This window comes from Mangifera indica, chromosome 10 (genome assembly GCF_011075055.1).
Source record: "Mangifera indica cultivar Alphonso chromosome 10, CATAS_Mindica_2.1, whole genome shotgun sequence".
Taxonomy (NCBI): Eukaryota; Viridiplantae; Streptophyta; class Magnoliopsida; order Sapindales; family Anacardiaceae; genus Mangifera; species Mangifera indica.
The window spans coordinates 17,360,874-17,387,898 of NC_058146.1; the positions used below are offsets into that span (position 1 = coordinate 17,360,874).

General features: G+C 33.6%; 2 protein-coding genes across 3 annotated transcripts; both read left to right on the plus strand.

The window, feature by feature from the left end:
- Positions 1 to 6,702: 6,702 nt before the first annotated feature.
- Positions 6,703 to 10,819, plus strand: LOC123227371 (sodium transporter HKT1-like). Of its 2 annotated transcripts, XM_044652145.1 has the most exons (3): positions 6,708 to 7,971; positions 9,789 to 10,019; positions 10,267 to 10,818. In XM_044652145.1, the coding sequence occupies exons 1-3, from the start codon at positions 6,905 to 6,907 to the stop codon at positions 10,463 to 10,465; spliced, it is 1,497 nt and encodes a 498-aa protein (XP_044508080.1). In that variant the 5' UTR covers positions 6,708 to 6,904; the 3' UTR covers positions 10,466 to 10,818. The 2 variants fall into 2 exon arrangements, with proteins under 2 accessions (XP_044508081.1, XP_044508080.1); XM_044652146.1 differs by lacking the exon at positions 9,789 to 10,019 and having other exon boundaries at positions 6,703 to 7,971; positions 10,267 to 10,819.
- A 9,167-nt stretch (positions 10,820 to 19,986) lies between these two features.
- On the plus strand, positions 19,987 to 23,284 carry LOC123226824 (coatomer subunit delta-like). The gene is made up of 7 exons (XM_044651339.1): positions 19,987 to 20,107; positions 21,656 to 21,858; positions 22,062 to 22,260; positions 22,347 to 22,500; positions 22,618 to 22,680; positions 22,774 to 22,870; positions 23,054 to 23,284. Exons 1-7 carry the CDS (start codon positions 19,987 to 19,989, stop codon positions 23,141 to 23,143), a joined length of 927 nt encoding a protein of 308 aa, XP_044507274.1. The 3' UTR covers positions 23,144 to 23,284.
- Positions 23,285 to 27,025: the final 3,741 nt, after the last annotated feature.

Sequence of the window (27,025 nt, forward strand, 5' to 3'; positions counted from 1 at the left end):
TAACAAGAAACCCTTATTTGAGCCAAACAAATCTTAAATCGGGTATGAACTAACCATATTAAATAAGGGAAAACTTTGAGTTAAACGACTAGTCTTAAGATTATTACACAAGATAGGTCAATAATGAGTTCTAAACCTTTATCCTTTTGTTTGGGTGTCTTCACATTGGTGGTTGCATTGTTCGAAGTAGATATGAATCGGGTTAGGTTTGAATACCTCTTAGTTAGAGTTTGGGTCGTTTAAAAAATGGTTTGGTTTGAATTTAATTTGAATTTATGAAGTTAAAATTAAGATTAGTCTTGGTAATTTGAATGGAATGCGGTATGTTTTAGTTTGATTTGATTTAAAAAATAAATTAATTCTCTTAATTTGAATTCAATTTTGAATTTAAATTAAATAAATCTGAGTTAAATTGAATAAAGTTAAACTGGTTTTGAGGACCGGGTTAGTCGATTTGGTTACAAACCGGTGCATTATTTTGTTTTATGGAAGCATAGGCCTGGTGCGAGCTCTAAGCTTTGATAAATAATTTGGCCAATACTAAAATTTAAGTGAAAAGTTGTAGATGGTTGACGTCAATAAAATAAAACAAAAATAAATCGGTGAAGAGGGCGACATAAAATAAAGTGCTGATGCCAAAAGGACGTGACGTTACGTGGTTATCCTAATCTCCGCTGCCAAGTTAATTTCTACGTGTCACGTGGGTGATTCAGCAATCATTGAATTAAACTGGAATTCGTCCAAGTAATTTCCACCCTGTACCACTACAAAACTAGGGCCTCAGGGTGCAAACGGCTCAGCCTCCACTAATGTATTGTTTGGTTTACGCCAAAGAGCTATGTCCCACTCAAGTTTAAATACATTTTTAAAATTATATTTGTAAGATTTAAAAAGTTAAAAATTTTATCTATCTATTTAAAATTTTAGTTGGAGTTAGAAATAAAATTGTTATTTATTAAAAAATTTAAAAAACTAAAATTGTATTGCATTTGTCCCTTTCAAATTGAAAATCTTATAATTTTTTTAATCCAAAATTTGAAAAATCAATATTTTTCCCTAGGTTTCACAAACCATCATTGGAGATGGTTGTTTCTAGTCACGTTGACTCTCCCTCCCGACTTAACTCTTCTTATCGATCACATCTCAACCATCGACGAAATCTATTTCCTTCAATAAAGACAAAATCTTCGTTGGAGTGTCTTCCTCTAGGATAAAAACGATCGTCAAAGGTCTCAAACAAAGATGACATGACCATTTGAGACCTCCAACACTCGTCTTTGTCTGACAAAGACACTCTGACGAAAATGATTTTTCAGCAAAACCTCTCCCTCTTTGGCAATCGACACTGTCTGACTGTCCCTCTCCCTTCTTTCGGACCACCATCTTTTGTCCGATGCTCAAAGGCACGAATCTTGACTAGAGTCTCCCCATCTTTCATGCAATTCGTCTACCTGGCATTGTCCTAGCGTCTGTCATCGTTGTCCCAATGTCTCTTGTAGTCGTCCAGCATCATCCCGTCATTGTTGTTGCAGAATCATGCATCGTGGTTAAGATTGATAAATCACGTGACATCACCCGAGTGTCATTCGAATGTGATAAATGGGTGGTTGTCTGAGCATCAAACGAAAGATGGGTGGTCGCCCTTCCTTCTTCTTCAGTGGTTGACGAAAAATGGGTAAGGAAAGCGGACTCCAATTGTTGGAGAAAAAAAACCCTAAAACTTTAGGGGGAAATGGTGACTCTTCAAAGTTGATGTATGGAGTGAAAGTTTATTTTTAAAACTTGAAAGAGGGGAAAAATGAGATAAAATTATATATATTTTAATATTATTATTAAAATGATGGTTTTACTTTTGTTTCTAACAGAAAATTATAAGAAAAGTTAGTTTATGGATAAGTATTTGAGTTTTTGAATTATTATGAGTATGTTTTTGGTATTAAACTAAAATTTGGGTGAAAAATAGTTTTTTGGCCAATTAAATATTCTCATATACAAGATGAATTTTCTCACCTGTGATGAGATATTTACCTACCCTTATTTGGTGCGGGTAGATTGAGTTGAGTTTTCACTAATTCAACAAATTCTCCATTAAGGTAATTATATAGGACTCAAACCATTGTATCTTTAGCGGAATTATAGCAACATTTTAACCAATAATATATTGTAAAAAAGATTCAAGAATTGACCCAAAAAAAAAAAAATAATAAAAAGGAATTATTTTTTATTGTGGAAAACATATAATTCAACATTCTCCCAGTGCAGATGGGGACCAGTTGACCATCTAAACTTGGCTTTGACTTAGCCTACCATTTGCAAAACAATCCTTTCGTTTGCAGGACTAATACATTCCAACATAGAGTAATGGTGGGAAATTGACATTCATCCTTGTCATGTTACATTCAAATGCCAAACAAATTCAATGCAGTCTGCCATATTCCATGAATTGTGTCGTGCAAGACTCTCCAAAGGGGTGGGCCTTATGGGCCATGTTAATCCGCAATATGACAAGACATTAACCAAAGCCTCTAAGCCTACCTCCATAGATTTTTAATGAGTCGATCATTCACATTATATATTTATTTTTTTGAGTGGTACCAAATCGAACTCTAAATCTCTAGACAGGGTCTACATAACCCACAAAATTAATTACAGTACCCCGCCGCCCCCCTCCCCCACAAGTCGTGCTCTTTAATATAAAGGTCAAGTCGTGTTGCACACTGATCCGAGCACTAGAAGATACCTAATTGGAAGTGTCATAAAACGTGGTGATGCTATTTAAGTGGGAATAAAGATTTATTATACCACGACCACTCAGCCAGAAAATATACATATATATATATATATATATATATATATATATATATATAGTTATGAATTAATGATGAGCAATACCTACTTTAATTATTGGGTATAAAAAATTACACTTATTCCTTTGTTGGAAGTGCAGACCAACCAACGGTTTCAGGATGGCGCCTTACCCAGGTAAAAGGGGCAGTTGATCCTCCCTGTTTTTTTATTGATTAATTCTTTAAAAATAATATATAAAATAATTTTTTATTTGATTTAATTTTTTAAACTGTTTAATTTAATTCAATATAATTTTGAAAGCAGCTTTTTTGGGAAACATGACCCTTTTTTTCAACAGATAATATTTCAATGATTGGTTTGGTTTGACTTTCAATTAATTTAATATTTTAAATTCTAATAAATATAATAATTATTTATTTTTATCAAATATAATAATAATTTATATTTTATAATTTTTAAGATAATTTATTTTTATAATAATTTTTTATATATAATAATAAAATATTATCTAAATTAAATACATCATAAATTCATTAAATACGTGCATTACTACAAAACCCTAACTTTTTTCACGTCTCTAAAATCCACCTATACAAGCGTAAAAACCAAATACATACGTTTGGGAAGAAATTGTGAAAAGAGGTTTGGTCAAGGACGGTATAAAGCCGTTGAGTAAAAAAAGAAATTTTGAAAATAGTGGAGATGACATTGGGGTATTATAGTCAAATTATAATTTGTTGCCGGATTATAAAGGTGTAAATGAGTAAAATCGAGATCACTTAGTTTGATCTTGATTTAAAAAATTATAATTAAATTCTATAATTTATATATTTATTAATTATTTTTATATTTAAAATTTTTAATATTATATTTAAATCGTGCAAGCGCACCAAATCTTTAAAAAGCGAAAACGGGTCGGTTTGATTATAATGCTTGATCTGCATAAGCATTAGGCCAAGTGATCAGAATATTTTAATTAATGACCTGATCTTATCTAAAGTGTTAATTAAGGGTAACTGAAATTTGATGTCCTGGTAGTGCACTACTTAATTAATCATATCTCCTCCATGATTCCTCCACTAATCATTTCTCTTTTTTCGCCCTCTCATATCAATGATCTTTAATGGATGGATTCAAATTTAATAAGTTCGGTTTGAATAGATATCTGCTTAACTTAAATCGAATTTAAATTAAAGTTTTAGTTTGGTAATTCAATTTTAGTACTTGAAATCTTTTTAATGATATTATTTATTCTGTTAATAACATTATTTATTTCGTTCATTATACTAATTATTGTGTTGATGACCTTTAATGACATCTTTGATTAGTTTAAATGGGGTTAAACTTTAATTCGAACTATTATTTATGATTCAAGTCAAACTTGAGTTAGTTTACATTTGAACTCGATTCGGTTTAACTCGAATCTAACTCTGAATTAGATGCCTACTTTACTGTAAATTAAATCCATGGGTTGCACTTTTTTAATTAGATCCCCTCTTGCATTAATAATTAGGTTTCTAAAGTAAGGAAGCTGATAGTTATTTATGGAAACTAGAATAATTAGGTGTGACAAAATATTCGTAATCATTCAAGTTTCAAAAAGCTAATTTCTCGAACATCCGTTAAATTTGTTCCGTGTTGTATAAATATATTAAAAATACAAAAAAAATGCTCTAGCTAAATATTTTGAACCCCCAAAGTTTATAAAATAATTTTAATACCCCTAATTTATATTAATTTCAATTAAAATAAAAAATTTATTAGTACAAATACAAATAGAGGTGCCAATAATATAAATTCTCATTCGTATGTTTAGATACATTGTAATTTTAAAAGTTTAACAGTGAGAAAATGTTCATTTACTCCCTAATAAATATCTTGTGACTATTAAAACTAATAGTTAATTTTAACAAAAAGGTAGAAAATTGGTTTTTTTTTAAAACTTATAAAGTACGAATTCTTATAATCAAACCTTAGGGGGGGAATATAAGGGTTTGGCCTTTATAATAATATTATTATAAATAATCAGAATTCTCTTTATTAGTATTCCCAATTATAAAGTTTTTCTTTTTCGATGTCATCACCTTGCTACCGTACCGTTATGATATTTTAGAATTCGCATATCCAGTAATAAATAAATAATTCAATTGACATGTATTTTATAATTTTGTAGCTATAGCCTATGAGTGCGTCCAGTCTCCCAATCATGTGAAAAGTTATTGGCATCCCAAATCATTCGGTTTTTGAAGTCAAGATATGCACAAGCTTCAGCATTCAACCATATATTATTTAAATAGATACTATATAATATTATTTTTGTTTTAAATATATTATTTGAGTAATGGTTATATAGTTAAGATTGTGATTTTCAATAGGAGTAATTTGATTTAAATTGACTTAGTTAGAATCCGTCATTTGATTTAAATAATTCAATTTTAAGATAGAATTTTAATTTAACTATTTCTAATCAAAATCGATTTATATATTTATTTAATAATATTATTTATTTTATCTATAACACTAATAATCTTTATAATAATATTATTCATTTTGTCAATAATTTATTGATAATATTAAGCCAAACGGGTTTGAACTCTAATCTCATATAGATTTATTGAAATATTAATATTTGACTTTTTATTATAATTTAATAGATAATTAATATAAAATTTTTTAAATTGTTTTTAATTTGAAAACCGGTTTTCAGATTTTAATAAATCAAAAATTGAATCGAAATCCTAGTTTTTGTAATATTCCAACCTAATAACTGAACCAATTTTATAGTTATCTTATTTTTCAGTTCGATTTATGATTCAGTTAGTTTTCGGATTATTTTGAACACCCCTACTTTTTTTAATTTGTCATATCATTATCATAACTATGGTCTTTTGCATTAGTTACTTACAAAGGTTTTTTGTAGGGTTGGATATAGGGTTGAAAACAAGTTTTGCTTAAACGAGCTTGATTTAAATGAATCTGAAACAAGTTTGGTGCTTGTAAACTTGAGTTCGAGCTTAAACTTAAAAGTTAAATATTTTCAAACTCAAGTTTAAGAGTTGTTTGGACTGTCAAACTCGTGAGCTAGAAAAAATTTGATACTACTTGACTAGACCGATATTGATTTGACCAACACATATTAATGACGTTATTTTAATTTTTTTTTATTTGTTACAATATCGAGTTGAGCTTAAAGCTCAGCTCAACTTGAATCTAAGCCTAGTTCGATGTGTGTTAAGCTAGTTTGGTCTTGAGTTGGTGTTTGATTTGAATAAATCAAATTCAAGTTGGAGTGGCTCCACCTTAAACATATCAAACTCGAAAAGAATTGGTCATGATTTTCATACCCAAACCCTAAATCTAACAATAAAATGAATCCACTATTATCATATTTGATTAATCATGCCATCAATCGAAGAATAGCTCACCTGTCTTACCATTGCGTTGTCAGCTGTTTGGGTGTGTCGACACTGTTGACTATTTGAGTGTGTTGTTGTTAGCTATTCTCGGTGATTTTCACAAGTATGGAGCGTTTGATTTGAGAAAATGTTACTTCACTTGATTTTTCATGTCGTCGGCTTCAATGGTTCATGATTGCTTATGTTGGTTCTTGTGTGAACAGTGTGCACAGTGGTTTTTTTGGGCCTCAACAGGTTTTGTGGTATAAATGCTAACATTTTAAACGTGCGATATTTTTGTATAGACATTGACTCAGCGGCAAAATTTTAAATTTTCCATTTTTTTTATCTGTTCTCATGAATTTTTTTTATGTTTGATGACTCTTCTTCTTCTTTTTTGATGTTGCTAAATTTTTATTTGAATTGAATTTAAGTTAATCTTTATTTACGCTTAGTTTGAATTCAATTTTAAATTTTTGTATTGATACCTCCACGATAATTTGAGAGAAAAGACACCACAATATTAATTATCCCCGCAAATCTCTTTTTTTCAATTTTGGTACGGTGATAGAATATGTCTCATAAGTGAGGCAATTAAAGGTTCAAATTGCACTTGGCTCTACCCTACATGCACGACTCTTCAACTTGATCTCTTCACTTCTTCCCACATTAATCTTCCACAAAACTTTCTGTCTCTAAAGATGAACAATAAGCATTCTTTCCCGGGTTTTATTTTGTTCATGCAGTCGCGTATTGTTTCCAGAGTGAATTTCTTCTGGATTCATCTCTTTTACTACCTAACTATCTCTTCTGTAGGTTACTTAGCGTTAAGGGTCACCAAGCCAAGAACTGCGCCCTCTTTTCAGCCTGAAAACTTGGACTTATTCTTCACTTCTGTGTCCGCAATGACAAATTCTAGCATGTCAACCGTCGAAATGGAGGTTTTCTCCAATCTTCAACTCGTTTTTATGACCATCCTGATGTTCATAGGTGCGGAGGTTTTCGTCTCCTGGCTTGAACTTCATCTAAAATCTAAACTTCCCAGAAAAAGACCCATTGAAAACGACATAACTGAACTTGGTTTAGCCACCTTATCAAGTCCACAAAACGAGAATTCCACAAAAAATAATTTCAAGCGTTCACTCGATAATTCCATCAAGATTTTGGGCTATGTTATATTAGGTTATCTTGTAGTAGTTCTTGTAGGCGGAACCAGTGTATTTTTACTTTACGTTAGCCTCGTTGAAAGTGCAACAGAAATTCTAAAACGCAAAGGTCTTCACCCAGTAACATTTTCTGTGTTCACAATCGTTTCTACTTTCTCAAACTGTGGTTTCGTCCCCACAAATGAAAATATGATCGTTTTCAGGAAGAATTCAGGTCTTCTTTGGGTTCTAATGCCGCAGGTTCTCCTTGGAAACACATTGTTTCCATCTTGCCTGTGGCTTGTCATCAGGGTTTTGAGTAAAATCACAAGACGAGTGGAGTTTGAAAACATGTTGAGAAATCACAAAGAGATGGGATATTTTTATCTGTTGTCTGGTGTTCATTCTTGTTATCTTGGAGCAACTGTTTTTGGGTTGTTGTTTGTGCAGTTTGTCTTGTTTTGTTCCCTGGAATGGAATTCGGCAGCCATGGATGGTCTAAGTATCTACCAGAAAGTGGTTGGTTCTTTATTTGAAGTGGTTAATTCGAGGTACACAGGCGAATATGTGTTCGATCTCTCCATACTTTCTTCGGCTGTGCTGGTGCTCTTTATTGTTATGATGTAAGTTCTTCACTCTTTTCTTTCTCTTTCTCTCTTTTTTTTTTTAAGTTATACACGTATATAATTTTTATCAGATAATTAATTACATAAATAATATATATATATATATTATATTATAATTAAATATTAATTTTATTTTTAATTTAAAATCATTTAATTATATAATAATATATCATTTGTGTAACTAATTATACAAACAAAAATATATATACATAATTTTATTGTTTTTCATCATAATTGAAGGTAAATATGTAAGTGTGAAAGAAAGTGTCATCTTTAGTTGCATTTTTGTCAAACTAAACCTTATGGATATTCTATTGCATTTAGCGCACCAACAATTGGTTTAAGTCCATGAGCCTACCCTAAGAGGGCTAGATGAGGGTGAGGTTTCCTATCCGCCTAATTGAAGAGGAGGCAGTTGGGCATAAAGTCTATCGTCGGAGGGTTGGGTGTGAGATCCATCCTTAGAGATCCAAATTAAAAAAGAGTATCATGTTGACCCAAGTTATAAGGTAAATTACTGAGTTTAAGATTTTAGAGGTGTTGAATTAGTGACTCCACGAGTTTGGTTGTAAAAAGTGTTAGACTGATGATGTAATACGTAAAGAGAGGATTGTCAATTATCATTAAAAAAATATATTGAGTGCGAGTAGATATAATAGGTCCAGTTGCAGGAGCCCACCATCGCTTTCAATATTTTTTTATTTTATAACATTTATATATATATATATATATATATATATATATATATATATACACACACACACAGAGTCCATTTGAAAAGATATTTTGGTGATAAATTAAGTCTTCCCACTTTCTTGTACGGTCTATGGCCTACCGAATCATGTTTAAGAATCTTGCCATTTCTTTTATTCCCTATCCACAACAATACTTTGCATCCCACACAGGTAATGGGCTGTGCCAAGGGGGCCAGCCAGCCCACAAAATTTTAAGGCCTGGGGGGGGCACAATCTATAGTGTGGTGTGAGCGGTGTTTCTGTGGGTTTTTTTGGTGATTGCGTCATACCGATTTGTAAACCTTTACGTGAGATTTCGATACGACTCCGTTTCACTAATAGGCCTGAGCAGGACTAATAAATTTGCTACCATGTTAAGCTTGGAACTTGAAGTTTCTGGCCGAAGTTGTAGATGGCCAATCCAAATTTTGACTTAGTGCATATATTATATTTATTTTATATGTTTATTTCATATTCAAGATAATTATAATTTATTCTCATATATTTAATAAAAAATATTTAAAAATAAATGATTTCTAATTGATTTAAACCGTAATTTAAATCAAATAAAATAATAATTTTTTAGTTTGATATGAAAACAATGAGTCATGAACCTCTACATAAAATTTCACTTGCTCCGTAGTTGTTGGATATTAAAAATCATGTAAAATTCTTTCTACTTTTCATTTGTTTTTCAATCTTTTCACACGTCTTACACCTTCTAATTGACACCCAACTCACATATATAGGTTATATGTGAAAAAGTCATCTCCTTATAACCAAATAAATCTTTGCCGGGTTTGAAATACCATAAAAGCTTTGCTAGGATCATCTTAATATAGACGGAAGCCTAACCCAACGTATACTGAGAAACTTGAAAATTAGCAAAACAAAACTTGCATGAATTTATACTAAATAATCGTATATAAAATTGAGTTTTCAAATGATGAATCATCATATGATTGAGTGATTTTGAATTAAAAATTTAATCACGTGATGATATATTGTCTGAATATATAATTAAATACTTAAAATTAGATATATATAATATTATTCATATGTTAAACTCAATTTACGCAGGTATCTCCCACCTAGTATATCTTTTTTACCAAGAAGATATCAAGAAGAAGATTCAAGAAAATGCCAACTCAGGGAAAATGATAAAAAGAAGAGTTTTATGGAGAGTCTGATATTGTCACAACTCTCTTACCTTGCTATCTCAATCATCATAATCTGCATTACTGAGAGGGATAGAATTAAGAACGACCCCCTCAATTTCAATGTCTTAAACATCACGTTTGAAGTTATAAGGTGAGACAAATTATTAATCTTTCTTTATTGGTTATAGATGGGATAGGATATGAACTAAGATATTGTTTTTAATGTATGTGAGTCAAAATAATATCGTTTTAAAAATTTCAAATCGAGTTTTCTGAGATCTCAAACTTGACAAATTAAATACTCTTAAGTTTGAACTCAAGCTAGTTTACTCGAATCTATCCCTAATTTTGGATATAGGGAAAATTTTTTGATGAAAAATTAATTTATTAATGTGCAGTGCATATGGGAATGTTGGGTTCTCAACTGGGTACAGTTGTAAACGGCAATTGAAACGTGAGAGCTTTTGCAAGGATACTTCTTATGGATTTGTTGGAAGATGGAGTGCTGGAGGAAAACTAATGCTGATTATAGTCATGTTCTTTGGAAGGCTAAAGAGATTCAACATGAATGGTGGTAAATCTTGGAAACTCTCCTAAGTAAATCTTCTTATTGGGGTATTGTTACTGGGGAAGCAACATAACATAACAACTATAATTTAGTGACTTTCAGAGTTATGTGTATATATATATACACGTGTATATATATATATTTGGGGGTTGTTATGTGCACGTATAATGAGTATCAATTTATACACCAACGATAATTTGTTGTTATGTGTTTGAATCTTATTTATCTTGAATTTAAAATCACTTAATCATATGATGATACATTATCGTTGATACCCAAATTGATACTCATTATAAATACATATAGTTTTATTGTAATATATATTGGATTTGGGTTTGGGTTGTGTTGTAATACTTGAGAACAAATAACTATTTTAATGTAATTATAATGTAAAATATATTAATAAAATTATGTATACTAACAATGAATATTAAATTATGTATTTATGATAATATGTTATTATATGATTAAAAAATTTTAAATTTGTGATAAAATATCGTCCAATTAAATGAAAATAGATCATCGTGATGGTACAAATTAGTACTTATGTTTAGTTTACAAATTAGTGCTTAATAGATTTCTTAATTTTAACCATTTGACAATTAAAAAATTATTTGAAAACTTAAATCAATTTTCCCTGATGTTGCCCTTGTGGTTTAAAAAACTGGATTCAACTAGTCCTTCGATTGGGACTTGGGCAAGTTCAGTCCTGCCTTGCCCCAAAACCTACATAGGCAATTGGGTTGGGGTTGAAACTACCTGGTTCGCGGATTGATTGCTGGATTACCCTATCCGTTGACATCAACGTAAAAAATTAAAAGATTTTGAAGGAGCCGGTGGTTGAATTGAATCCAACATTTTGGCGACTGAAAATGGACAATTGACCACCAAGCCCTAGTCAATTTTGGTAAGGTTTCATTGTAATTTAAAATTTAATAGTATTTTATATTTATTTAAATACTACAATGATGCGATCATGATTAATCGGTCAGATTATCAATGTCTTGTCCTGAGTCTAAAACCTTGATTTCCCCAACATGGTGATTGGTCCCAGTCAAAGCTATTTAGAATTTTGAAAGAAAGTACTCTACTTAAGGTGAGAATGAACCTTGTAATGTTATTGAAATTTCTGTTCTCCTTTATTGCTATTCAATAGAGTTTAAATACATCCCAGAACTCAACTACTTCTCTAAACAAAAGGAACGACTAGTTGACAATAAAATAGCCAACTATTATTGAATAAAACTATTCTCCTATTGACCTATTCTTAAGCCATAATCTTCATACAACACCGTCCACGTACGCCGCCAAATATTCTTCTATTGACCTATTCTTAAGCCATAATCTGCATACAGCACAGTCCACGTCCTACTCTGCCTCAATCCTCATACCTTGAGTTCTTGATAGGCATTCGAGTTGACCTTCTTGGTTTATCATTGCCTCATTCTTTCAGTGGAACCTTGTCCTCAAGGTTTAAGTTGATAAACTTGTTTCGCAGCTCTTGTGTATTTTCCCACGTAGCCTCTTCTTTTGGAAGGTTTTTCCACTTGACAAGGCTTTCCTCAACAAAACTTGACCCTTTCTTAACCCACCTGACATCCAAAATAGCTTCCGGTTCCATAATAATCTCACCATCATCAGCTATGGGCGGTAGTTCAGTACTAGTGGCATTAGTCTCCCCCACTTGCCGTTTGAGCATTGAGACATGAAAAACAGGGTGAATTCGAGACCCTTCTGGCAATCTGAGTTTGTAAGCTACCTTGCCAACCTTTGCTTCAATTTGGTACGGACCATAAAAACGACTAGCCAGCTTTTGATATGCTCTTCTATAAACAGTTTGCTGGCGATAAGGATGAAGTTTAAGGAATACTAAGTCCCCCACTTGAAACTCCACGTCCCTCCTTTTTGAATCTGCCACTTGTTTCATTCGATTAGCCGCTGCATGTAAATTGGCTTTGAGCTGTTGTAAAATGGTATTTCGTGATACCATTGTTTGGTCCACTTCATCGACGGAAGATGCCCCAGCTTGATAATGTGGAATACTCGGTGGAGGTCTCCCATAGAGAGCTTGGAATGGCGTCATCCCAATAGAGCTATGATATGTAGTGTTGTACCAGAATTCAGCCCATGGAAGAAAAGAATTCCACTTTCGAGGTTGTTGAGACACAAAACAGCGCAGATACTGCTCGACACACCTATTAACCACCTCAGATTGACCGTCGGTTTGGGGATGGTAGGCCGAGCTCATATGCAGTTTCGTTCCTGACATTTTGAAGAATTCTCGCCAAAAGTGACTTATAAAAATGGGATCACGGTCACTGATAATTGATTTTGGCATGCCATGAAGCTTGACAATTCCTTCTATAAATTTTTCAGCCACCATTTTCACTGTATAAGGATGTGACAAAGCCAGGAAATGAGCTGATTTACTTAGGCGGTCAACTACCACAAAAATAGTGCTCTTGCCTTGGGATGGTGGTAACCCATCAATAAAATCCAAGGTGATGTCGTCCCATACTTGACAAGGAATGGCTAGTGGTTGAAGGAGACCCGCTGGAGATAAAGTTTCATATTTATTCTTTTGGCAAACAATGCAAGAGGTTACATATTGTTGAATCACCTTATGCATTGATGGCCAATAGAATTGTTGTGCCAACCTCTTGTATGTTCTCAACACTCCAGAATGTCCTTCAGATGGAGAATCATGGAATTCCTGCAATAGCTGATTGACAATATGGGAATTAGGAGGAATAACTACACGATTTTTGTAACATACCAATCCACTCTGCCATTTATACGGAGCTCCAGGATTTTCAGTTGCAAGCTTGCCAATACGGACCATATAAGGATGCTTGTTGGCTTCGTCCTTGATTGCATTCCACAAAGATGTTTGAGGGACAAAAAAAGTATTAAGACTAGGGCTGCCTATTACTCTGGACAAAGCATCAGCAGCAGAATTTTCCTTTCCTGGCTTATAAGTGATCTCATAATCATACCCCAATAATTTAGATACCCACTTCTGTTGTTCTGGTGTCACTATGCGCTGCTCCATCAAATACTTGAGGCTACGGTGGTCAGTTTGGATATAGAATTTTCGACCCAACAAGTACGGACGCCAAGTTCGAATAGCTTGAACAATGGCAAGCATTTCTTTAGCATAAGTAGACCATGATTGCTTTGTGACTCCCAAGGCTCGACTCATGAATGCTATGGGTTGCCCTTGTTGAGTTAACACCGCCCCAATCCCGTCACCTGAAGCATCAGATTCAATGATAAATGGTTCAGTAAAGTTAGGCATAGCAAGTGTTGGAGTAGATGTCATAGCTTGCTTCAAGGCTTTGAATGAATCCTCAGCTTCTTCCGTCCAACCAAATTGCCCCTTTTTTAATAGATTGGTAAGTGGTCGAGCTATAATTCCATAATTGCGAACAAACTTTCTGTAATAACCTGTAAGGCCTAAAAATCCACGCAACTCAGAAATATTAGTGGGTCTAGGCCATTTGAGCATAGCTTCGATTTTACCTTGGTCCACCTTAACACCTTGTGAGGTTACAATGTGACCCAAGTACTCAATTTCTTGCTGGGCAAATGCACACTTGCTGAGCTTAATAAAAAATTTGTGATGCCTTAATATTTCAAAAGCCTTTCTAACATGTTCAAGATGCATGGTCCAATTGGGGCTATAAATTAAAATATCATCGAAAAAGACTAACACAAATTTCCGAAGATATGGATGAAATATAGAATTCATAATAGCTTGAAAAGTTGAAGGAGCATTACATAAGCCAAAAGGCATAACCAAATATTCATAATGACCATTGTGTGTGCGAAAGGCAGTTTTGTGAATGTCTAAAGGGTGTACTCGTACCTGGTGGTAACCTGATCGTAAGTCAAGTTTAGTAAAGAAGGTTGCCCCATAAAGCTCATCAAGCATATCATCAATGGTTGGAATAGGAAATCTATCTTTGATGGTTACAGCATTAAGAGCCCTATAGTCCGTGCAAAAACGCCAAGTGCCATCTTTTTTTTTTGACTAACAAAACAGGAGAAGAGAATGGACTTGTACTAGACCTTATAAGCCCCAATTTTAACATGTCATGCACTTGTTTTTCTATTTCGGCCTTTTGAAAATAGGCATACCTGTATGGTCGGACATTAATTGGCTCGGTCCCCTCTTTGAGATTGATGCAGTGATTTATTTTCCTTTCTGGTGGAAGTTGTTGTGGTTCCTGATAGATGTCCGCAAATTCTTCTAATAATTGTTGGATCTCCGGATGGCTTCTTTGAGGCGTTTCTTCACTGGTTGGTTGCAAACAAACAGCAAATATGGAATTTTCCTGCTTCATCTCTTTTGCAATTGTTTTGATCGTCGTAGGCTGAATTGGTTGATTGTCAATTCCTTGCAATTTATGACGCTGGTCCCTCCATGAAAATTCCATTGTCATCCTTTTCCAATCACAAACCACCGTGCCCAATTGTTCGAGCCAATGAACCCCGAGCACCATATCCAATCCAATCAGCGGTAATGAATAAAGGATTACAGTAAATGGAATACCTTGCAGTAAGACTTGAACATTCTCGAATCTGCCTTGGCACTTTAGAGGATCGCCATTAGCCACTTTCACATTAAAGGGTTCAGTTGGCACTACTGGTAATCGTAACAATTCGGCTACCCTCTCATTGATGAAATTATGTGTTGACCCGCTATCAATAAGAGCAATCAATTCAGAAGAACCCACTTTAGCTGAGACTCGCATGGTTCGAGCTGTTGACCACCCGGTGAGAGCATGAAGTGAAATTTCAGGTTCACCTCGGAGGTTGGTGTGATCTCCTTCTTCATCATCTGTTTCGTTGTCGTCAAAATTTCCTTCAATCAATAACAATTGCGGTCCTTTGCATTTGTGCCCACGCACAAATTTCTCATCACAATTATAACAAAGGTTTTGAGCTCGCCTCTTTTGCATCTCATCCCAAGTGAGTCGTTTCATTGGTGAAGCAGATTTCAATTTCGTCGGCGAAGAGTCAAAAATAGTCCTATTAACTGGACGTGTAGCCTTCTTTTGCTGGTTCAACTGCTCATCTCTCATTCTGGCTAAACTGATAGCTTCCTTCAAGGATTTTGGCTTAAACATCCGAATTCCATCTGCTATTTCAGTTTTAAGACCTCCCATAAAGGTACCTACCAATGCTTTTGGAGTCCACCCTTGCACTCTATTTCCTAATCTCTCAAATTCCTTCTGATAGTCGCGTAAGGATCCTGTTTGTCTTATTTTTGATAAGCACTCGTCAAAATCCTCACAATCCGTAGGACCAAAACGAGACCATAATTCTTCTACAAAATTGCCCCACGAGACCTCTTTCGCTTCCTCCTGATAAGCCCGACGGATCCATTGCCACCATTGATTTGCTTCTCCTTCTAGATGAAAAGAAGCCAAGGCCACCTTTTGTGTTTCCAAAGTGCCCTGGTATTCAAAGAATTGGTTGACACGGTTGAACCATTCCGTTGGGTCATCGCCAGAGTACGTGGGAAATTCCAGCTTAGCCAACTTGGAGGAAAACATTGGTCGTCTGCCTTCTGTGTTTTCACGAGAACACCCATTGGAGGTCTGCCCGCTGCCTTCGTTAATATTGCTAGGGAGAGGGTCTTGCCTTGTAAGCAAAACTTCAGAGATTTTGCTAATGGCAGTTTCTAGCTGATGCAGTTTGTCAGTAACGCCGAACTCCATTCTACTCAATTTATCCTGAAGTCCCCCAAGACCCACTTCTAAATTCTCAATTCTTTCCTTGTTGGTAGCCATATTGTATAGCTCTGATACCAAATGATTGGTCCCAGTCAAAGCTATTTAGAATTTTGAAAGAAAGTACTCTACTTAAGGTGAGAATGAACCTTGTAATGTTATTGAAATTTCTGTTCTCCTTTATTGCTATTCAATAGAGTTTAAATACATCCCAGAACTCAACTACTTCTCTAAACAAAAGGAACGACTAGTTGACAATAAAATAGCCAACTATTATTGAATAAAACTATTCTCCTATTGACCTATTCTTAAGCCATAATCTTCATACAACACCGTCCACGTACGCTGCCAAATATTCTTCTATTGACCTATTCTTAAGCCATAATCTGCATACAGCACAGTCCACGTCCTACTCTGCCTCAATCCTCATACCTTGAGTTCTTGATAGGCATTCGAGTTGACCTTCTTGGTTTATCACATGGCCCGACGGTGCAGGTTACTGAGCGTGAGGAATTTGCAAGGACAACTTGAAATTGTCACTTTCAAGTTCTTCACCGACTAAATTTAACTCATCAAGCTCTTCAAGACACAGGTAATGGTTTTACTCTCAAATTCCAAATAAGTCTGAGCAATTTTTTAAATGGCAGGAGCTTGAATTCAATCTCCCAAGTCTGAAACAGGAGCAGCAATAAGTAGGCCGCTCTTTCCTTGTTGCATTTGCCTTGAGTAAATTCTTCAAAGCTTGAAACCTGAAATACCGATTAGTCAGGGTATTGAGAGACCCGGAAAGCACTTAATAGATAAGAGATAACACAATCATTACAATGGTGAGATGAAATCTGAGTTCTAAACTTTAGTGCTCAACAAGGCAAAGACTGTGACCTTGTATTTAATTTTGTTGTATCCATTTGCACCCATCTTTGTTGCATTTTATGTAGCAAGTGAAGCTCCTACAGAGTGACCTGCTACTGCTATACTGATTTCCTCGCCTTGGTATCGATTGAGAGATTCCTTGACTGCTTCAAGAACCTATGACAAAGATAGAAACAACAATGACAATTGAATTATGTACACAACAAATATTTTCCAAGGCCCATAAAAGGAGTTGAACTAAAATATTTTTGTTTGTATTATTTACGTGCGAATTTAGTTGGTGTGGGTATGTCAGTTTGAAGGAAGTACTGGTCCAGCCTAGTTGAGGGTAAAATCTCATCCTCAAAGGCCAAGGTTAGGGGAGATACTGGTCCAGCAGATTCCCAAACCAACTTTGGTGATGAGCAATTCCTTTTCTGAATTTTATTTTATTTATATAATTTTTGTTTATTTATATGATGACATCTCTTTAAATAATAAAACTATCTATATCTATTTTGGTTATATAAATAGACACGTATTTGATGTGTGTGATCAGATGATTGAATGATTTTGAATTAAAAATGAAGTAACATTAAATTACATGATGACATGTCATTTGTATTGTCATTTGAATACCGGAAAATAAATACACATAATATTGTTTCTCCTTAAAACATGGGTGGGTCAAGTAATTGACCCAATATAATAAAAAATGGTCAAAATCAAATAAATTTATTTTGGTAATAATAAAAGAGTCAAATTTTGAAATGGAATCTCATTTTTCTAATGAAGCAAGACACATGGTTAAAGGTGTTAGTAGGGATGGCAATGGGGAGGGGATATCAATCCCCGTCCCCGCCCCATCCCCATTGCGGGGATAAAAAATAATCCCCGCCCTCTCTCTGCGAAGGAAAATCTTCTCCCCGTCCCCTCCCTGTCCCCGCGGAAAAAAATCCTCTCCCCATCCTCTCCCCGCCTCGTCCCCGCGGGGAAAAATCCCCTCCCCATACTCATAAATATAAATTTTAATTCTTTTATGTATTTCAATAAATAAAATAAATCATATTCTCCCAAAATATTACTTGTTACAAGAGCTACAAAATATTCTTTGTTATTTTAGTTCAAATATAAAGTTTTCATAAAATCTAACAATATACAATAATCAATCTCTTCATTAATAGCTCTTCATGTATGTGATTTAGGGTAATTTTATAATAACATTAAATTGAACATTTTTCATTCATTTCAATTGATTTTATCAAGTTTATAATTTATTATTTTTTGTGTGTAAAACCTGGTGAATTGACTAACTAAGTTTTGAAGTTAAAATAAAATTAATTTGGTGCATTTACATTTTATGATAATGAGATTCTCGGGTTTTTTTAATATATTAGATTAATAGTTTAGAAATTAGTAAAAGCTAATAATTGATAATTCAAAAATTAGTAAAATTAAAGTTATAGTTTTAATAAATCATAATGTAAAAATTTCTAAAACTTAATAGTTTAGAAATTATTATATCAATATATTAGGTTTAGGGGGTGGGGTGGGGGTGGGGTGGGGAGGGGATGGGGTGGGGTGGGGAGGGGAGGGGAAGGGAGGGACGGGGCGGGGCGGGGTGGTGACACATGGATCCCCGTCCCTGATTACGGAGATTTTTTTCTTCCCTATCTCCGCCCCTTTCCTCATTTTTATCGGGAAATCCCCTCTCCGTTAGGGTCGGAGAGGGTCGGGGCTCTTAAAGTCGGATCTAAATTGCTATCCCTAGGTGTTAGTGGCTGGGTTGGGCCTGTACAGTTACAGGTCTTTAGGCTGGACTGATCTCAAAAATACACAAGCCTATGGCATGCCCCACTATAATAGTGAGTTGTGCCTGTTCGTGCTAGACTAAAATTTCGTGTTTCAGGTTTGGTCGAACACCTCTACACATCGTCAATGGTGAACATTTTCTTGACCAAAAAGAAATTTCATAATGCTCACCAATAACTAGCCAATGTTTGGAATTGGAGTAGATTTAATTTGAACAGAACCAAACTTGACACTAACTGAAACTTATACAAGTTAATGTACAATATAAACAATATAGTTGGAAAGCTAAACAATCATCAATAGAATGAACAATGAATTAAATGAAAAAACGACTCAATCTTAAATTGAACTGTTAAGTTTAAAATGAAGAAATCAAAAGAAACTTAATCACTTGATTTCAATAATGAAGATACCAGGATCCTATTCTCATATATCATCTCTTTTTAACATAAATAAATGGACTGATGCAATGGATGGCTAAAAAGGAGCAATATTATAAAGAAAACATATATGTATCTAACAAGCTTCTTATAGTTACAAGTTCACAAGAGGAGTAAGGTCAAATTTGATCTAGAGTTAGTATAAACAAGACCAGTTTGAAAATGATTATAGATCGATTAGTTGAAGTTTGAATATGAATCAATTTGAATTTAATTCATTTTATATAAATAAGTATAGTTTTTAACTCAAATTAAACTCGTTCAATTAAAATTTGAATTCAAATTAGAGTAACGTGTATCATGGGATGAAGAAGGATTGACAATATATTGAAGGCAAGGGATTGGATTTAGATCAAAGATTCCATAAAGAATTGAAATCAAAAAATAAAAAATTGAGACGGAAAAAGTTAGGTGAGAGAAACATCATGAAAGAAAGAGTGTAAGATTTTTTCATTATACGAAAACAAATAGAATAAGCTGCCTTATATATGAACGACAGAACCGTTCCGTTATAATGGTACGGTGAAAACTTAACGGACACAGAAACATAAGTCCAACATCCTGCTGACGTTGCACCACTTGCAAATTTTTTACTCTCTTCTTTGCACTGACTACATCATAAAGACACTAACAAGAAAACAACAAAATGAAAAATTCTCCAGTGAGGTCGTCTTCTTGTAAAGGACAAATAGTATGTCAACCGTCGAAATGGAGGTTTCAACTCGTTTTTGTGATCATTTTGACGTTTACAGTGGGAGACTGTCGTCTCCTGGCTTGAACATCATATACAATCCAAATTTTCCAGAAAAAAAAAATCCCATTGAAAACGGTAAAACTGAATCTAAATTGGATTTAAATAAAAAATTATCTAATTTAACTCGATCTGAATCACTTCTTATTTTAATATTTGACCAGACTTTGTCCTGTTTATTATTTTCAACGCTATCCTTATCCAACATGTCCAACATTAAAGGTTGTTTTTAAAGAAAAGGCCCGATTTCTCAACACTATATTTTCAGGCTCTTCTTCAAAATATGGTTCTTTTTTTCAAACCGGGTGTTGAAATTGACTTGGTCACACTAGAACAGCTATGGGATTTGGAAATACTGAGACAGTTTTAAATCGGATGAGCTTTGGAATGAATGAATGAAAATCTTAGCATTCAATATGGTCTTAGAATCATATCTTTAAAGTACAAAATTTTAATTTTATCTTGTAAGGCTTCACACTCGATCGTAAAGACAAAATATTTGACGATGATTTTAGTTTCATCATAAAATTATTATTTTAGAGGATAAAATTTTCATTTTGTCCACCAAAACTTTTGCTTTCAATTTTAAGAATATTTTTAGTTTCGTCCCAATTGATAATTTTAAGGCACTTAATTTTACGAAAAAAAAAATTTAGGGACAATTTCATTCCTGTCTCAAAATGATAAGAACAAAAGTTTTATTTTGTTCACTAAAGCTTAACATTTAACTTTAGAGATATTTTTAGTTTTATTCCAAAATAATAACTTTAGAGGATGAAATTGTAGTAGCATATGTTTGATTAGCCTTCAACTTTGTTTAATAGCACTGGCTTGGCTTCTACATTATTTTTTTAATTTTTAAAATTTTTTAAATGGCCCACTATAGTAACATATCATGCCGGGCTGATCTGTAGATGGCCCATAGGTCTGGTAAAACCCTGCTATAGTGGCAAACCGTGCTCCCATGAGCTAGGCTGAAAATGGGAGGCCTAAATTGGCTCGCAGGCTGGCTCGACCCTCCTGTCCTGTCATGTCTAACCAATTTCATCCACCAAAATATAGAAGTCAAATTTAGACACAAAATATTTTGGGATGATTCCCATTTTGTATTAGAATGATTATTTTAGGGAATGAATATTTAAATTTTGTCTACTAAAAGTTACCACTCAAATTTGATATTTTTTATTATTTTTGCTGCAAAAAATAACTTACATGTTGGGTTTTGTAACAAATTTCTTATCTTCAATTTCTCTTTTCTAATGGTGAAATTTATTAAATATTATAATATATTGTAAAATGTCAAGATATAATATTGGGATATATGTGAGGTTGGATTCTAGCTGAGTCAAGTCTAAACACAAGCTGATTCAGATTTAACCCAGATCTATTATGTCAAATTCAATACAAATTGGAGATGAATTTGAATTAACTAGGGATATTCTCGAAAGGTTACCAACAAGACAAATTGTGTTATTAACGGGATGAATAATATTACTAGTGAGATAAACAGTATCACCTAAAGCTTAAGCAAAGCTACCAAATATAACTTCCAAATGAATTTAGTTTGAATGATGTAGTTGGACATCATTCAAACTGAGCTGGTTGAGTTCGAGTTTGCCCCTTAAGGTGAAGTGATTCTTGAAGATGTGAAGCCAAAAGCAGGCAAGTCAAGATCAGCTGCTCCACCATCAACTGAACCTGTCACTCTGACAGTTGAGGAGAAACTCAATGTGACATTGAAACGAGATGGTGGAATGAGTAATTTTGATGTCCAAGGAACTTTGTCTCTTCAAATTCTTAATCAAGAAGATGGTCTAATCCAAGTTCAGGTACTTTCCTTTGCTCTATTATGATGATATGTGTCCAAGTGATGCTGCCATTTCATTTTACTGCTGTATCATTTCTTCTTTGAATTATAGATGCTTGACCGGAATGTAATTGCCACAGGTTTGACATTGATTTCTAGATTTTCAGTTTATGCTGGTATCATTTGTTATGTTGTTTCATGACAATATATCTTGTGTTTTTACAGATTGAGACTGGGGGGAATCCAGCCATTCTTCTCAAAACCCACCCTAATATGAACAAAGAACTCTTCACCAATGAAAATATACTGGGCTTGAAGGACCCTAATAGGCCTTTCCCAACAGGGCAAGCTGGTGATGCAGGAGGTGTTGGTCTTTTGAAGTGGAGAATGCACAGTGCTGATGAGTCAATGGTGCCATTGTCAAGTGGGTTCAATTGATCCGCTGAATTTTTCTGTGTATCATCCCTTTTCTATGCTAAAAGTGTTTATGTGGATTTTTATATATTTCAGTCAACTGCTGGCCCTCTGTTTCTGGAAATGAAACTTATGTGAGCATTGAATATGAAGCTTCATCAATATTTGATCTGCGAAATGTTGTGATCTCAGTACCTCTCCCTGCTCTTCGGGAGGCACCAAGTGTTAGACAGATTGATGGGGAGTGGAGGTAAGAAACTTGATTTTATATAGTTTCTGAGTATTGGATTTTAAAGTTATAATGGCTTCTATCTGTCATGACAAAAGCTATGTTCATATAAACACTAGCATTCCTTTTGACTTTCAGGTATGACTCTAGAAATTCTGTCCTGGAGTGGTCGATACTTCTTATCGATAATTCTAACCGCAGGCAAGTGAATACTATACTTTCATCTTCATGAGATACACACTCTTGTTCAGTCCCAGTGAATAAAATTCACTTTATACTTTACTGAATATGCAGTGGGTCAATGGAATTTGTTGTGCCTCCGGCTGATTCATCCGCTTTTTTCCCCATCTCTGTGCGGTTTTCAGCTACCAGTACATACAGTGACCTAAAGGTTTGCTTGCAATTACAATTAGTTTTATTTATGGTGGTATTCTATTAGGTTTAAACCAGATTTGTAACCATGGGGTTTTAATTTGCGCTCGATGTGTTTTCTACTCATCAAATATGTTCATTTAGAAGCTATAGAAACGACGTTAATAAATGGGTATTTTAACTGAAAATGTTGTTGGTGCAGGTTGTAAATATCCTCCCCCTAGGAGGAGGAGTTTCTCCCAAGTTTTCACAGAGAACTGTTTTGACCACAGAAAATTACCAGGTTGTGTGATGTCTGGCTTGTTTCTAAATTTGAAGCACTGAATTAGGACTTTGACAATTAGTTTTTTCCCCTATATTGTGTAACCCATTGTAAAAATTTTGAGATTTTTGATGCTGCTTGTTTTATCTTATAGGCCTAAAATTTTCATTATATAAATAGTTTATGGGTGCTTTTTTTTAATCATAACAAGAAACCCTTATTTGAGCCAAACAAATCTTGAATCGGGTATGAACTAACCATATTAAATAAGGGAAAACTTTGAGTTAAACGACTGGTCTTAAGATTATTACACAAAATAAGTCAATAATGAGTTCTAAACCTTTTTCCTTTTGTTTGGGTGTCTTCACATTGGTGGTTGCATTGTTCGAAGTGGATATAAAATGAGTCAAGTTTGAACACCTCTTAGTTAGAGTTTGAGTCGATTAAAAAATGGTTTAATTTGAATTTAATTTAAATTTATGAAATTAAAATTAAGATTAGCCTTAGTTTAATTTGAATGGTAAATGGTATGATTTAGTTTGATTTTATTTAAAAAATAAATTGATTCTCTTAATTCAAGTTGAATTGTAAATTTAAATTAAATAAATCTTGGTTAAATTGAATAAAGTTAAACTGGTTTTGAGGACCGTGTTAGCCGATTTGGTTACAACCCGGAGCATTATTTTGTTTGTGGAAGCATAGGTCTGGTGCGAGCTCTAGGCTTTGATAAATAATTTGGCCAATATTAAAATTTAAGTGAAAAGTTATAGATGGTTGCTTCAATAAAATAAAACAAAAACAAATCGGTGAAGAAGGCGACAAAAAATAAAGTGCTGATGCCAAAAGCACGTGACGTTACGTGGATGTGGTTATCCGAATCTCCACTGCCAAGTTAATTTCTACGTGTCACGTGGGTGATTCATCAATAATTGAATTTAACTGGAATTTGTCCAAAGTAATTTCCACCCTGTACCACTGCACAACTGGGGCCTGAGGGTGGAAACGGCTCAGCCTCCACTAATGCATTGTTTGGTTTGGTTTGGTTTGGTTTAGGCCAAAGAACAATTTCCCACACAAGTTTAAATACCTTTTTAAAATTATATTGGTAAGATTTAAAAAGTTAAAAATTTTATTTATCTATTTAAAAATTTAATTAAAATTAGAGATAAAATTGTTATTTAATAAAAAAAATTAAAAAAACTAAATTTTTTTTATATTTACCCCATTCAGATTAAAAATCTCATAATTTTTTTAATCCAAAATTTGAAAAATTAATATTTTTACCTAGGTTTTGCAAACCATTGTCAGAGACGGTTGCCTCTGGTCACGTTGGCTCTCTCATTCGACTTACTCTCCCTATCGATTATATCCCAATTATCGACGAAACCTATTTCCTTTGATAAAGATGAAATCTTTCTTAGAGTGTCTTTCTCTGGGATAAAGACGATCATTAGAGGTCTCAAACAAAGATGACATGACCATCTGAGACAAAGACACTTTGACGAATATGATTTTTCAACAAAACCTCTCCCTCTCTAGCAACCGACATTGTTTTACTATCCCTCTTCCTTCTTTTGGACCACCACCTTTTGTCTGATGCTCGGAGGCACGAATCTTGACCAAAGTCTCCCCATATTTCATGCAATTCGTCTCCCTGGCATCGTCCTAGCGTCTGTCATCGTTGTCCCAATGTCTCTTGTAGTCATCCAGCATCATCCCATCGTTGTTGTTGTAGAATTGAGCATCGTGGCTGAGATCGATAAATCATGTGACATATCTTGAGTGTCATTCGAATGTGATAAATGGGTGGTTGTCTAAGCATCAAACGAAAGATTGGTGGTTGCCCTTCCTTCTTCTTCAATGGTTGATGAAAAATGGGTGAGGAAAGTTGACTTCGATTGTTGGAGAAAAAAAACCGTAAAAACTTCAAATGCTAGGGGGGAAATGGTAACTCTTCAAAGTTTATGTATGGAGTGAAAGTCAATTTTTAAAACTTGGGAGGGGGGAAGAATGAGATAAAATTATATATATTTTAATAATATTATTAAAATGATGAGTTTATCTTTGTTTCTAACAGAAAATTCTAACAAAAATTAGTTTATAGATAAATATTTGAGTTTTTGAATTATTGTGAATACGTTTTTGGGATTAAACTAAAACTTAAGTGAAAAATAGTTTTTTGGCCAATTAAATAGTATTATATATGAGGTGAATTTTCTCACATGTGATGAGATATTTACCTACCCTTATTTAGTGGGGGTAGATTAAGTTGAGTTTTCACTAATTCAACAAATTCTCGATTAAGGTAATTATATAGAACTTAAACCAATGTTTCTTTAGCGGAATTATAGCAACATTTTTACCAATAATGTATTGTAAAAAAGATTCAAGAATTTACCCAAAAAAAAAAAAAGAGTTATTTTTTATCGTGGAAAACATATAATGCAACATTCTCCCACGGCAGTTGAGGACCAGTTGACCATCTAAACTTGGCTTTGACTTAGCCTACCATTTGCAAAACAATCCTTTGGTTTGCAGGACTAATACATTCCAACATAGAGTAATGGTGGGAAATTGACATTCATTATTGTCATGTTACATTCAAATGCCAAATATATTCAATGCAGTCTACCAAAGAGTCTTCATTGTCGACAAAAATAAGTCGTTTTCGTCTCGACGAAGAAGCGTAGGTACTTAGAGATGTACGACGTCGAGAGATGTATGATTGAAAGAAGGGGCATCGGAGAGGGAGAGTAGATGCTTGAAGATTGCCGGTCACCATCGAAAAAATGAGATCTAAAGGTTTTGAAACTCTAGGGGAAAATATAATTTTTGAAAACCTGGGATGAAAGAAAATTATTAACTTTTAGAATTTGAAAGGAAAATGATATGACTAACAAACTCAGTTAATTTTAACATCTCATAGATGAATAAATGAAATTTTTAAAATTAACGAGTGTATATTTGAAAAAAACGCATACCTTGGGTGGGAAATAGTCCTTTGGCCACAAAATTAATAACAGTACCCCCCACAAGTCATGCCCTTTGCTAAAAGGTCAAGTCGTGTTGCACACTGATCCGAGCACTAGAAGATGCCTAATTGGAAGTGTCATAAAACTTGGTGAGTTCCAGTGATGCTATTTAAGTGGGAATAAAGATTTCCCATATCTGGTGAGTGGTCGGCAATGGCCACTCAGAGAATACACACATATAGTTATGAATTAATGATGAGCAATACCGACTTTAATTATTGAGTATAAAAAATTATACTTATTCCCTTGTTGGAAGCGCAGATCAACGCTTTCAGGATGGGGCCTTCCAAGGTAAAAGGGGCAGTTGATCCTCCCTATTTTTTTATTGGTTAATTATTTAAAAATAATATATAAAATAATTTTTTATTTGATTTGATTATTTAAACTGTTTAATTTAATTTAATATAATTTTCAAAACAATTTTTTTTGAAAAACATAACCGCTTTTTTTTCAATAAGTAGTATTTCAATGATGGGTTTGGTTTCACTTCAATGATTGGTTTGGTTTCACTTTCACAACTACAATGAATAAAAATTAATTTAATATTTTAAATTTTAATCAAATATAATAATTATTTATTTTTATCAAATATAATAATAATTTATATTTAATAATTTTTAAGATAATTTATTTTTATAATAATTTTTTATATATAATAATAAAATATTATTTAAATTAAACACACTATAAACTCATCAAACACATGTATTACTATAAAACCCTAACTTTTTTCACTGCTCTAAAATCCATCGTATACAAGCCTAAAAACCAAATATACATGTTTGGGAAGAAATTGTGAAAAGAGGTATGGTCAAAGACGGTATAAAGCCGTTAAGTATAAAAAAAAATTTTGAAAATAGTGGAGATCACATTGGGGTAT

What these genes read in the sequence shown, in the direction of transcription:
- LOC123227371 (XM_044652145.1), top strand. Translation starts at nt 6,905, where the DNA reads ATGAACAATAAGCATTCTTTCCCGGGTTTTATTTTGTTCATGCAGTCG. An exon ending in GTGCTCTTTATTGTTATGAT is followed by an intron (nt 7,972 to 9,788) that starts GTAAGTTCTTCA and finishes CAATTTACGCAG; the next exon opens with GTATCTCCCACCTAGTATAT. An exon ending in ATCACGTTTGAAGTTATAAG is followed by an intron (nt 10,020 to 10,266) that starts GTGAGACAAATT and finishes ATTAATGTGCAG; the next exon opens with TGCATATGGGAATGTTGGGT.
- LOC123226824 (XM_044651339.1), top strand. Translation starts at nt 19,987, where the DNA reads ATGGAGGTTTCAACTCGTTTTTGTGATCATTTTGACGTTTACAGTGGG. An exon ending in ATCGATAATTCTAACCGCAG is followed by an intron (nt 22,681 to 22,773) that starts GCAAGTGAATAC and finishes CTGAATATGCAG; the next exon opens with TGGGTCAATGGAATTTGTTG. An exon ending in GTACATACAGTGACCTAAAG is followed by an intron (nt 22,871 to 23,053) that starts GTTTGCTTGCAA and finishes TTGTTGGTGCAG; the next exon opens with GTTGTAAATATCCTCCCCCT.